General features: G+C 47.0%; 2 protein-coding genes across 3 annotated transcripts in view; both read left to right on the top strand.

Moving 5' to 3' along the window:
* The window catches only part of ercc4 (excision repair cross-complementation group 4), a 7,849-nt gene extending 4,980 nt beyond the window's left edge, over positions 1-2,869 (top strand). Inside the window, exons 7-10 of the mRNA XM_008436249.2 lie at positions 10-129; positions 653-1,304; positions 1,414-1,526; positions 2,059-2,869. Of these exons, the coding sequence (XP_008434471.1) occupies positions 10-129; positions 653-1,304; positions 1,414-1,526; positions 2,059-2,801 (1,628 nt within the window). The 3' untranslated portion in view covers positions 2,802-2,869. The remainder of the gene's footprint in view (positions 1-9; positions 130-652; positions 1,305-1,413; positions 1,527-2,058) is intronic.
* Positions 2,870-3,552: 683 nt separating this feature from the next.
* Positions 3,553-13,489, top strand: part of mrtfba (myocardin related transcription factor Ba) — a 20,086-nt gene continuing 10,149 nt past the window's right edge. The window contains exons 1-9 of one of the 2 annotated variants that reach the window (XM_008436248.2): positions 3,553-3,721; positions 8,041-8,278; positions 10,489-10,554; positions 10,686-10,741; positions 11,648-11,723; positions 11,807-11,968; positions 12,035-12,216; positions 12,296-12,418; positions 13,091-13,347. In XM_008436248.2, coding sequence (XP_008434470.1) covers positions 8,116-8,278; positions 10,489-10,554; positions 10,686-10,741; positions 11,648-11,723; positions 11,807-11,968; positions 12,035-12,216; positions 12,296-12,418; positions 13,091-13,347 — 1,085 coding nt within the window. In that variant the 5' untranslated portion in view covers positions 3,553-3,721; positions 8,041-8,115. The remainder of the gene's footprint in view (positions 3,722-8,040; positions 8,279-10,488; positions 10,555-10,685; positions 10,742-11,647; positions 11,724-11,806; positions 11,969-12,034; positions 12,217-12,295; positions 12,419-13,090; positions 13,348-13,489) is intronic. The other variant, XM_008436247.2, reaches the window with a different exon arrangement.

The following is a 13,489-nucleotide window of genomic DNA, read 5'->3' as shown; positions in this document are numbered from 1 at the left end:
GTTCTGAAGGTCAGCGTGCTGCGGAGGTCAGGCGGGAGCTGGTGCTGGAGAAGAGTCCAAAGTGGGAGGTTCTGACTGAGGTTCTGGACGAGATCGAGAAGGAGAACCAGAACGCCGAGCAGGAACCAGGTGAGAGCAGCTGATGAACTTTTCCTTTAAACTCTCTACAGGTCGCAGATGATAACGATGAAGGTTTTGCACTTTMATTTCTTCTCAAATGTAGAATTATTTCTGGAAATGTTCCCACAGATGTTCAGGGAGTTAAAACATTTTTAACACTAATATTTTAGTTTTATCTCATTTTAAGTTTACTGACTCATGTAACTTGTCGGTAAGATGGAGGATCTGCTTCAGCCAAGAGTCCTTCAGGCTCCTGCTCCATTAGCAGATTATGTAAAATGTTTAGTTATAAATAATCTGCCAGTGGAAGTGGAACCGTCTTCTGCTATAAAAACGATTTTATTTTATTCTGTATGTTGGGAGCTGGAGGATGTGAAACTGTTTTTCTGTTTCATTAGCAGAATATTGACAGATTTGGTGACATCTTTAAAGAAACTGGAGTTTTCTCTGCCGTTTTASTTAGTGCGCCCTGCGGAGGGGGTGTGAATACTTTTTYCTGTTGCAAACAGGAAGTCTGTCTCTGCGCCTGCAGGTCGGGTTCTGATCTGCGCCAGTGACGACCGGACCTGCGCGCAGCTGCAGCAGCTCATCAAGCACGGCTCTGATTGGCTGCTGAACCGGCTTTACGCCCGGACCGTCGGGAAACGGGACCCTGCTGCGGCGGCCGCGACCTTTGACCCGGACTCACTGAAAAAGGGGAAAGGTCGGGTAAAAAAAGGAGGGAAGGGGAAAGAACCGGCGCAGAAACGAAGCACCAAGACGGGGAAAAGCCGAACTTCTCTGACCCTGACCCAGATGATGAGGAAGGACGAGGAGGAGGAGGAGGAGCGGGGCGGCGATGAGGATGAAGATCACCTGATGGAGGAAGAGGAGGAGCAGCTGAACCTGAACCTGTCGTCTGACTCGTACTACGGCGTCCTGAAGGAGCCGCTGACAGTCATCCACCCTCTGAGGGGCTGCTCCGACCCGCACAGCCTGACCCGGGTTCTGCACGAGGTCCAGCCCGCCTTCGTGGTTCTGTACGACGCCGAGCTCAGCTTCGTCCGCCAGCTGGAGGTCCACAGAGCCGGCCGGCCCGGGAAGCCGCTGCGCGTCTACTTCCTGATCTACGGCGGCTCCACCGAGGAGCAGAGGTACCTGACGGCGCTGTCCCACGAGAAGAAGGCCTTCGAGCTCCTGATCAGGTCAGAACCGGGCCGAACCTTTGACCTCACCGCCTGGCTGAGTGTGTATACCTACTCACTGTCTGTGTGTGTATGTCTACTCACTGTCTGTGTGTGTATGTCTATGTAGAGAGAAAGCTACCATGGTGATCCCAGAGGAGAGAGAGGGGCGAGAGAACACCAACCTGGACTTAGCCAGGAGTTTAGAGCCGGCCAACAGCGCCACCAACAGCAGGAGAGCAGGTCCGTTTGGTTCCCGCAGCTCATCAAACCACAAGCTGCAACATTTTCGTCGTCWCAAATCAAATCAAAGCAGAAATGATCTTTTTTACAGCAGCATTGAGGTTCAAGTTCACAGAAAATCAGCAGTAAAATGTTTCTGTAAATCTGAAATCCTGTCAAACTTTAAAGCTGCACTTTTATAAAAACATGTTTTTAAATATTAATCTGTGAAAAGATCAACCTCCTTAGAGCTAAACAACCAATCAGCCAGGAGGCGGGGCTTAGTGCTGTCAATCAAGCTCATGTATTTGCTGCTAAATCTACTAATTTTGAAACATTAAACATTTAACATAGCATCATCAGTGGCTATGCTAACTAGCCTTAGCATTGACAACAWGCTATGCTATCTTCAGCGTAGCAGAAAGCAGGGCCATGATTGACAGCGCTAAGACCCGCCTCTTGGCTCTGATTGGTTGTTAGATTACCTGTCACCCTGGTGACGGTTTCAGTAATGTGTAAACATGAAGGCTGTCCTTCCTGCCTCGGCCTGCAGGGGGCCAGGAGCCCGGCGCCGCGCCCTCCAGGGTCATCGTGGACATGCGGGAGTTCCGCAGCGAGCTGCCGGCGCTGCTGCACCGCCGCGGCCTGGACATCGAGCCCGTCACGCTGCAGGTGGGCGACTACATCCTGACGCCCGACACCTGCGTGGAGCGGAAGAGCGTGAGCGACCTGATCGGCTCGCTGCAGAGCGGCCGGCTCTACGCCCAGTGCCTCGCCATGACGCGCTGCTACCGGAAGCCGCTGCTGCTGATCGAGTTCGACCCGGCCAAGCCGTTCTCCCTGACGGCCCGCTCMGACTTCCGCAGCGAAATCTCCTCCGCCGACGTCTCCTCCAAGCTCACGTTGCTCACGCTGCACTTCCCCCGCCTCCGGATCCTGTGGTGCCCGTCGCCGCACGCCACCGCCGAGCTCTTCCAGGAGCTGAAGCTGGGCCGGGCCGAGCCGGACGCCGCCGCCGCCCAGGCCGTCACGGCCGAGTCGGACGCCGCTAGCGAGTCGGCGGACCTTTACAACCCCGGGCCGTACGACTTCCTGATGAAGATGCCGGGCGTCAACGCCAAGAACTACCGGGCGCTGGTGAGAAGCGCCAGCAGCCTGGCGGAGCTGGCGGGGCGGAGCCGCGACGAGCTGGCAGCCGCTCTGGGTAACGCCAACAACGCCAGGATGCTGCATGAGTTCCTGCACAACGCTGCAGATGTTCCTGCTGTCGCGCAGAAACACAAACTGACGTCATGAATTATGGTTTGTATTTTATAGAAAGAAAGTAGAATAAAATGGACCTGTTGAACTTTCCATATGTGAAATTACTGAAAATGATGCTTGTATTTATTTTTTATTAAAGCTTTGAACCCTGGAAATAAAGGCTTTTTATTTAAAATGTCACAAACCAATAACTGTTCTAGTTTTATGCTCAGGTTGAAAATACTAAGATGAATTAATTAATTCATCTTGGTATTAATTCATTAATGAATTAACTGTATATTTTAAAAAAAATTAATATACAGTGAAATGAACTATTTGGGGATATTAAAATCAAGATCAAAGGAAAAAAATAAAAAATTGACACCACGACCAAACTTTCTGTAAGTAAAACATTTTTTATTTGTTAAAGTTTATCTTTTTTTTAATCTGATGACATTGTCTTTAAATAGTATCAGTTACTGAATACTTGATTTGCCTTTTTATCAAATACTTTTTACTCCCATAATTTCTTGGATGTTTTCTTTTCACTTTTTCTTGTTTAAAAGTGCTGAAGTAAAAAAAGAGCTTTTACTTTTTGCAGTTTTGCTCCAATCCCGGTCTAATTATGTCCGCACCTGTATTTTAGTTAAATCTGATTATAAAGTTTTGTAAATTCAGTTTAGCATCGTATTTAATTATTTTGCCGAACCGTGTTTAAATAACCTTAGTTAAATTTTCCTAAGTGTGTGAATCCCTGCGGGCTTTGAATCCATATCAGGAGGCCACGCCCCTTCCCCCTCCAACGTCTTGACGTCACTGCATCCCGGAGCCAGACGAGGCGCAGCCATTTTACTCCGCGAAATAAACTTCAGCCCCTTATTGAGACGGCAGGAAAAGAAAAATCTGCTCCAGCCCGGTGGACATGTCCTGATCCACGGCTCGGATGGGTTCTGCTTTCGAGTCGACAGAGTTCGGTAAGAGCCCACTAGCCGGGTCGGTTCTGGCTTGTTTTTAGCCTGCTAGCCTGAGTGAGCTAACTGCAGCTAACCAGAGGAGGTTGTTGTTGGGGAACGGGTCGGGATGTGACACTGCGCGACAGGAGGCGAGCGTGGGGAGAAACTACACAGGGGCGCGTGGGAGAGTGGGCTCACTACCGTGGGACGTTTTTCTGGAAATGACAGTCGGCGCTTCACCTTTGACACCTGACGGTTTGAGTCTCACCTGTCAGGTTTAGGGTAGCTAGCCAGTGCTAGCTTATCCCACACCCACTCACTCCCACCAGCGGTCCCACGGTGATGTCACTCGCTCAGAGACACCTCACCTGGTTGTCAGGTGGCCGGTTTGTTCTCCGGAGGTTTGGACTGTATGCTAAGCTAACAAGTTGTGTGAAAAAGTTCCTCATATGAAACAGTCTTCATATTCTCTAAGTTAATAATAAAATGCGCTGTAAAGCATCAGGCACAAAGGACGTGGGCAGGAAGTGACATCATGCGGTGGGTGGATCTTTTTTAATATCTGAATAAAATTAATACAAAGCCTCAGAAAGTGTAAATATTGCAGTCTAGTTGTCGGCCAGCCTGAACAATCAGGTGACTCGCCTCCATTGAAAATCATCTTGTTGATGCCAACAGCTTAGCGTTCCTCAGCTTAAACTTCCACACTGAAGGCTGTTGCTGAGGCAATGAGCTGAGGCACCTTGATTCTCCTGGAAAAGGCCAGATTTTTAATAATATGAATAACATTTAAGTGTATTTTTCAGTTTTAGTGTCTCCCAGTTTGAACTTTGATTTTCTACCACATAAAGGTTCAGTCTGAGCTTTAAGTAGGACATTTCATCTCTGCTTCCTGCGATCAGCTCAGCATCTTCAGAGCTATTCTGTCTCACAGATTACAGATTATTTAAATCCACTAATTTGAACATTTTCCCTCTTCACACGTGATTATTAATCTGAACGTGTCGGTGGTTTGTTGATTCTTTTTTCTGGGTCTTTATCTCTGGCATTCCTCTCGTCCAGGCCTGTATGTAGTAGAGCTGACCTTTGACCTCCTTCCCTGTGTTGCTGTTGTGGAGACGCCTGTCTGTTATTGCTCTCATTTCCTCGTTTTGAACCCGCTCTTTGCTGAAATCAGGATTATGAAATATTGATCTGTTGTTGCCACGAAGCCCAGTTTTCTGTTTCTCCATCTGTGATAAATTTTCAGGGATTTTTGTTTTTGTGTGGCGAATCTGAAACCTCTTTGGTTTTGCTGGACTAGTGCGAGCTTTGATTAGGCCGTGGAAGAAGAAACGGACACACCCTGAGCTGAATTACGACCTTGTTCAGATCTAATCCCAACGCTTTACATACACAGTCAGAACCCAAATTATTCAGATTTCTATTTACATTTCCTGTTTCTGACAGGAAACGAGACGGAGCGTCTGTCCAGTGGTCAGAAACCCTTCAGAGGATTTCCGCTTCTAAAACCAAATCATGTGTTTTTATATCCATTAATCATTAACTGGAGTTTAGAGAATCTGAAAATAAAACTTATTCAGAGCAGAAATGAAGCCAAAACTTTACAATAAATACAAACATCTAGAATTTAAGATGGAAAAACTAATTTATCTGTAAATCTGTTCAGAACTCCTAGTTCAGTTTTAGCTTCTCCTGGTTCAAATCTGTAAAAATCTCACATTAATCAGTTTCATCCAGTTATTGATCAATAGCTGATCAGCTCTGTTCTGTATTGATGATCAGTTTTTCTCATGTTAGAATAATTCTTTAGCTGCAAATTCATCGTTCACTAAAGGAAAGCTGTTATTGAAACAAAATACATAAAATGTTAAATTTCTCATTTTAAAAAAGGAATTGGATTTTTAACTTATTTGCATTTTTAATTAGCATAAATGAAACTTAAGTAACAATTCTGCAGGTTGTGCTGATCAATTAGTAAAATAATAATCAGTCACATCTTTGTTTTTGTGACGATCAGATTTATGACTGTCTCTGCTGATGATTGATGGCGGTGTGGGCGTGGCCCTGGGTGGTGTGGGCGTGGCCCTGYGCGGTGTGTGCGGGGCCTCAAGCTTGCTCTGAAACATCAAACTCACCCAGGGTGAAGGAACGCTGAACGATGACGTGCTGCTGCAGTACCGTGTCGGCTGGTTACCTGAACCTTCCCTACAGGTGTGAGCTCATTGAGGCTTTCTTCTTCTTCTTCTGCTGATTTGTGTCTGAGATGAAGCCGCGCCGTGTGGCGTTCAGGGAGCGGTGATGATGTCAGAGCAACACGTTGCGCCGCCATCTGGATCTGCAGCGCTCAGCTCTACTTCTCCTCCTCGCTCTCCTCCGCTCAGCCTGCTGACATCCATCCATCCATCCATCCAACATGGCCGCCGGGCTCTCCCTTCATTTCTTTCCCTCTGTTTGCTTTGCTTGTGAAATTCTTCCCATCTGATCATTGAAAGTCATTTTCTCCAAATTTGCCGGTTAACCCAAATATTATTTGTTCCTTTCAAAATAAATGTTTTATTAAATCCAGTTCTAAAATAAAAGCTTGTTTTATGCTGTGTGGTTTCAGGTAGTCAGAAGGTTATGGATGGATGAGGATGTGATTGGACCAGTTCATCCAGTTAAAGCTCCTTATGTTGATGCTCTCAACATGAAACAATGATTATGAATCCTGCTCACTGGAGTTTGGATGTTGTTATTAAACCAGATATGAATCGGTGGTTTGAAAACAGACCTCTGGGCTCCAGATTGGGCGGGTCAGACCCACTTCAGATTAATGACCAAAACGTTAATGATTAATGGATCAAATGTTAGAAAAACTACCAAACAATTAAAAGTTGGAAATGGTTTGAACATAAAATATTTACTGCGGCCTGTTCAGCTCCAAAATACTTTGAGAAATTAACCGTGACTCCCATCATGAAGAGGCGGAGTGGCTGGTGTCCTGTAGAGGTCAGTGTTGCAGCGGCGCTGCGGAAGCCTCTGACTGAAGACACTCTGCCGTTGAGCTGACGGTCTGATGAAAACCGTCAGCTCAGCTCAGGTTTTTGTTTTGGGAGAAAAGTCGGATTTGAGTCGCGTTTTCCTGCGTGCGATCGTAGCTTTGACGTAAACTTTTATTTTTTCAACATTTACTGATTTCTAGTCGTTATGCTCGTTAAAAGGCATCAGCTGTGCGCTGATTGAAGCTTTCCCATCAGCCCCTGCTGCAGCTCTGTGTGTTCACAGGCTTCACCCGGCGTTTCCAAGTGCTGCTTCATCATCATCATCATCATCTTCATGGCTTTTGCTCCCCACTCGTCTTCAAACGCCTGCAGCAGCAGCAGCATTTCTCTGATTGGCCGCTCAGAGGGCCTCATTAGGGCGACGCCGTCGCCGCCTGATGGAGGCTGAGCGCTCTGTTTGATCACTTTTCTTCTTCTCGTGTTTCACTTTTCCGTCCAGTAAAGCCGTTAATCTGAATCAGAGTTTATTTGACCTCTGATTGTTTGTTGGTCTTCCTGTTTCTGCAGCCAGAGGAAGGAAGAAACTTGRCCCGTTTCTATTCTTAGTTTCCCTTGTCATCATGATGTCATCGTCTGCTGCTGAGTAACAAACCATTATTCTCCAAATATTTCAGGTTATTTGTGGCTCCGCCTCCTGCTCTCTGCTCTCACACCTTTAACTTCCTCTCTGATGCCAACATCTGCTTCCTTTTTTATTTCATCTTTATTGATTCCCAGTGAAGCAAATTTTACAAAACATTTAGTCACAGCATCATAATTTCACTGCTTAAGAAAAAGATGAGAAGACCTGGCATTATGATAAATAAAACAATCATTTTTACTTTATTTACAAAGATCAGAATAAACAATAGAATATTGCAAAAGAAAAAACAAATAAAATACACAAACTAAAAACATGGGACTGAATGATAAAGTTCATCAACTTGGTCACTAAAAATAAAATCAGACCTTCTGAGTTTCATTTAATCCACCAAACTTTGTGACCAAAATCTAAATCGAAAAGTTTGTCCTCAACCAATCAGAGCCAGGGGCGGGGCTTAGCGCMTAACAGCACTAAGCCCCGCCCCCTGGCTCTGATTGGTTGTTTTTGGTCCATTTCTTCAGACGGCAGCAGATCAGAGATGGATCAGTTCAGTTTATCTGTTTCATATTGAACCGGAACAACATGGAGTCGGATTTAATAAATGTGTAAAAAAATGTTTTTTATAAAAGTTACTGCAGCTTTAAGGCCAACAGGAACATCAAACATCACTCCAAACAGTTTCTACTTCCTGCTGACAAGTCTTCTCCCTGCAGGCTGCCTTTCTTAAAGGGCCAGTGACCCAGACCGCTCTCTCTCGCTCTCCCCGGCCGCCCCCCTCCTGAGGCAGGATGGAGCCCTGGGCGTCCCGGCGGCAGCTCGCAGCAGAGGGGGATTGTGGGATATCCAGCCTGCTGGTGCCGAGCCCACAGAGCGAGGCGGTGACCCACGAGATGGAGGAGCTGTCGCTGCAGCCCACGCAGAGCCTGCCGCCGCTCAACGAGCGCAAGAACGGTGAGAACACGCTCTGCTGCGGCAGCGATCCTGATGCTGCAGCAACGATGTTGATGCTGCTGCTGCAGCAGCGATCCTGATGCTGCAGCAACGATGTTGATGTTGCTGCTGCAGCAGCGATCCTGATGCTGCAGCAGCGATCCTGATGCTGCAGCAGCGATCCTGATGCTGCAGCAGCGATCCTGATGCTGCAGCAGCGATCCTGATGCTGCAGCAGCGACGATTCCGCTGCAGCAACGATCCTGATGCTGCAGCAGCGACGATTCCGCTGCAGCAGTAACGATCCTGATGCTGCGGCAACGATCCTGATGCTGCAGCAGTAACGATCCTGATGCTGCGGCAACGATCCTGATGCTGCGGCAACGATCCTGATGCTGCGGCAGCGATCCTGATGCTGCAGCAACGATCCTGATGCTGCAGTAACAATGTTGATGCTGCTGCTGCAGCAGCGACGATTCCGCTGCAGCAGTAACGATCCTGATGCTGCAGCGACGAGGAGAATAAAGTCATAATATTGCGAGAAAAAAGTTGCAGCAGAATGAAGTCGTTTTGGTTTATTTAGATAAAAATGTTTCTGAAACTGATCCARAGTTTATTATTATAAAATATTATTATTATTTATGAAGACGATCAGCTGCATGTTGACCTAACGTCTCCTCCAGCAGCCATCTTGGCTAAACAAGGCCATCATCATCATTAGTCTTCCCAGACTCCTCCAGCGTTTGGACCCGTCTGGTTCTGATCCGGGTCATTACAGCGCGCCGCGATCTGATTGGCCAACCGTTTAATCCCAGTTCTCCCAGGCAGACTGGCAGCGTCCCACCAGTGGAAAGTGTGAGTGGTAGTTTCCCAGCAGAGCTCTCTCTGCGGCGGCGGCGGCCATGCAGGTGCTGATGTGTCGCCATGTTGGCGGCTCGCCTGCTGCKGTCAGCAGAAACGACGACGCTCATTAAATCCTCCTTCATGCTCCTGGTTTTCAGTCGGTTGTTTCAGAGCAACAGGAGGCCCAGATGATGAAGAGCAGCATGAAGAGGATACATTTGTGGCTGTTTGTCCTGTTCTTATTGTTGCTCCTGCTTCTTAGACTGATTTCTCCTAATAAATTATCTTAATAATTCCTTAATATTGATTCYAAAACGTTCTAGTTACACTGACTGATTATTTTTCACTTGACATTTTCTCCTTATAACAATCTGCTCTTTTAACACTATTAAGGATTTMCTGATTCAAAACAAGCTCCTACATTTTACTGTAAAGTTATTATAAAGTCTTATTTTTAGTGCACTCAGATGTTTGCAGTAGAAACGGAAATATCTGGTAAGGTTTTGTGTTTTAGCAAGTCAGTCGTAATGCGTTTAAAAATAGCAAACGGAAACATGCCGCCGAGCCTTTGGCCTCCGAAATCTGAAGTCATCGTCTCTGTTTAAAAAGGAGCAGCTTTTCTTTTAAATTGCGTTGGACCGTGTGGCTCGTTGTGGTCGCATTAATTTCCATGACTGTAGCTGAAAAATATGTAGAAAGAAAATATGTAGAAAGAAAATATGTAGAAAGAAAGAACGGCAGCCTGTGACTGAGAAACAGAAGAAGTGATTAATTTAGCTGCAGATATATTGGGCAGTCAGGAGAAAATGTGTGCCGAGAGGCAGCAGAGACCTAGCAGACAGGCAACCTACCCAGAGATTTAAAAGCACTGAGGAGAGCCAGCCTGCCTGGCATTCATCACATGTGGAGGTAACCACTTCAGATAAAAGAAACCAGTTAAAGAAAGAAACATTTTAACTAGTGGATGTAATTTCTGCTCCAGTTCTTGGTTACTGATCCATCAGATCAGGAKGTTTCTGCCAACAAGGACAGCCTGACRGTGGTTTTATTGGACATTGCAGCAGTGAAAGGAAGCAGCTCAAAGTCTCACATTCTCACAGCAACCTGATGCCATGTGCTGATTGGAGGAAAAGTCAAAGTAATAGTGGTGGATCCATTTTTAATTATAGGATCCACCATATTTTCCTTCTCGTTGTTTAGAGGTTTTCAGTGCTGATGTAAAGTCTTTCTAAGCGGCTCTCGGCTGAGCCAYGGACCTGGTAAGGTGAGGTCAGASCGGCGTCCGGCCTGAAGTGATGCGTTTCCATGGTTACCGTTTGCTCTGGTCCCGCTGCCCGTGTCGTTCTGTGGTTTTGCTGCTTCATGACGCGTCTCTGCTCTCCCTGCAGTCCTGCAGCTGCGGCTGCAGCAGCGGCGGACCCGGGAGCAGCTGGTGGACCAGGGCATCATGCCGCGTGAGTAACGCCGCCGGGGGGCGCGGTGGCGGCTCTGCAGGCCGCCGCCCGCTCAGGTCCGAGTCGGTAAACATGTTCCAGGCCGGCCGCCGCAGGAAGACGAGGAGAACTGAACTCTGTTTGTGTCGCAGCCCTGAAGAGCCCAGCAGCGTTCCACGGCCAGATCCGCAGCCTGGAGCGAGCCAGGGTGAGGAAAACTCCACAGCGCCTCCTTTAGGCTGGACGCGCTTCAGATTTCTGCTCCGAACGGAAACCGTGGAAGTTCACTATCCAATATGGCCGCCACTGATGGAAAGCATCAGAAACATRTTATTATTGATGGTTTAATAACCAATATTATTGGTTAAGCCAATATTAACCATTATGGTTTAWTATTGGTTATTATTGGTTATTATTAACCAATATTWAAAAATTGGTTAATATTAAATCTCTTTAGGGGAATTCTGCTTTTCTTTTCATGCCTGAAATGGATGSAGATAAATTATTGATCATTATTGATAATWGTATTAATTTGAAGTTACTTCTGTGATTTCGATGCGTTTTAAAGAAGATCTGCATCTTTTATTAGATATTTTACTAATTTACTAAAGCTGAGCTCATAACTGTCTAATATTGTTAGTATTCAATTATTGTGGTGATTAATGGGGTACAGAGCCATTTAACCACTGGAGTCTCTTTATATAAAATTAGAAATAGATTAAAAGATGTAAATAATAAATYGATTCCTTTATTGGARTAAAAAACATTTCTTGCCTAAAATGTAATAAAGTTTGAAGCGGAGGATTCGCCTGCAGCTGAACGTCAGCAGAACGGATCTGGAGATTATTATTGACTAATAATTGAAYGGCTAAAGGTGATTGATGGATTTTCCAGAACATGAAGCTGAAGCTGAACTTCAGGAGTTCTGGTAGGACGGATTTACAGAAGAAGAAGATTTCTACCGTAAACATTAGTTTTTCTGTTCGGCTTTGGCTTCMTTTGTTCTTTCGGCCTTTTTAGCTCCAGTTGAAACTCGATTACTAAATTATCTGATTATTATTATTATCTGTATTAACCAGATGAGTCGTTTGCTGGCATCCTGGCTTGTTTTCAGACGGAGAACTTCCTGAAGCATAAGATCCGCAGCCGGCCGGAGCGCGCCGAGTTGGTCCGGATGCACATCCTGCAAGGTGCTGCTGTCCTCCATCTTTGAAGCCGTGTGACGCGTTGCTGTTTTTCTGAGTGCGTGACGTTTTGGCTCCTCCCCCTGCAGAGACGGGGGCGGAGCCGTCGCTGCAGGCGACCCAGATGAAGCTGAAGCGGGCGCGGCTGGCCGACAACCTGAACGAGAAGATCGCCCAGCGGCCCGGCCCCATGGAGCTGGTGGAGAAGAACATCCTGCCGGTGGCGTCCAGCCTCAAGGAGGCCATCATAGGTGAGCCGCCGCCGCCGGAACGCCCCGCCGGGCGCGGCCATCACTGACGGCTCTGCTGACCCGCAGTGGGCCAGGTCAACTACCCCAAGGTTCTGGAGGAGGACGGTTGCTACGACGCCGTGTCTCCAGAGCAACCGGCCAGCCAGGAGTCTCAGGGCTCCGCCCCCTCACCTGGAGAGAGCAGAGTCCCGGAAACCCCGCCCCCAGGCCCGGCGCCCGCAGTACTGCCTGCCATCGCCATGCTGCAGGTCAGAGACGGAGCGCCCCCCGCTGGTTTCAGGAGGATTTACACTCATGGTTATTTCAACTCTTTTTCTGCTGCTTCAGCCTCTTCCAGGCGCAGACTTCCCAAAGCCGGCCTCAGCCAATGAGCAGCCTCTCACCTGTCCACCTGTCCAGCATGCCCCGCCCACCACCACGCCTCCCAAACCGGGGCCGACTCTGGTCAAGGTGAGAACGACGCTCCGCCTCGCCTGAAGCAAAACAAGCGCACCTGGAGCGAGGACAGCCAATCAGATCACTGTAAAATATGACTTATGATGAGCTCACTGTAAAAACACAAAACCCTACCAGGTATTTTTGTCTAGTTTCTGATGAAAGTATCTTATTACACTAAAATACTTACAATGAACTTTTCAGTGAAATATAGAAGGTTATTTTCAGTCAATAATTGTTAGAATATTGTTATTTTCTCTGGCAGATTATTTCACCTGTACGAAGGGAATAATCTGTCAATGAAAAATCTATATTAGGTATTGACTCTCAAAAGCTCCGGCATCTTTCTGAAAAGTTACTTACATTAGTTTTGTTTTCAGAGTAATAATATGTTTGCATTAGAAACCAGACAAATACCTGGTGCAGTTTGGTGTTTTACAGTGAACTCACCGTGAACTTCAGTTTGTTTTTACAGGATTGATGCAGCAGCACAGCGTCGTCATGGCGATAGGCGGCTGTGTTCGCTGTTTGACACTTTACTTTTTATTATTTAACATTGTTATTGCACTGCCTTCAACAGTATATTATTATTATCATCATCTTTATATTTACTGTTTTTAACACAATGTTTTGTGTGAAACCTGCTGCAGGTCAGTTCATTCAGTTTCTTTCCTGATTAAATTCCAGCAAAGCCAACAGAAAAGTCTGTCTGAGAAGAGCCGCAGCAAGAAGGGCAAAGAGGCCAAGTCGCGTGTGAAGAAGCTGAAGTACCACCAGTACGTCCCTCCGGACCAGAAGCAGGACGCCGGCGAGCCGCCCATGGACTCGTCCTACGCCCGCCTGCTGCAGCAGCAGCAGCTCTTCCTGCAGCTGCAGATCCTCAGTCAGCAGCAGCAGCAGCAGCAGCACTACAACTACCAGACCATCCTGCCGGCGTCGCTCAAGTAGGGGACACACACAGAGACACACACACAGAGACACACACACAGAGAAACACACACACAGAGACACACACACAGAGACACACACACAGAGACACACACAGACACACACAGAGACACACACAGACACAGAGACACACACACA

Source organism: Poecilia reticulata, linkage group LG19 (genome assembly GCF_000633615.1).
Source record: "Poecilia reticulata strain Guanapo linkage group LG19, Guppy_female_1.0+MT, whole genome shotgun sequence".
NCBI lineage: Eukaryota > Metazoa > Chordata > Actinopteri > Cyprinodontiformes > Poeciliidae > Poecilia > Poecilia reticulata.
This window is presented reverse-complemented; position numbering and strand designations above follow the sequence as displayed.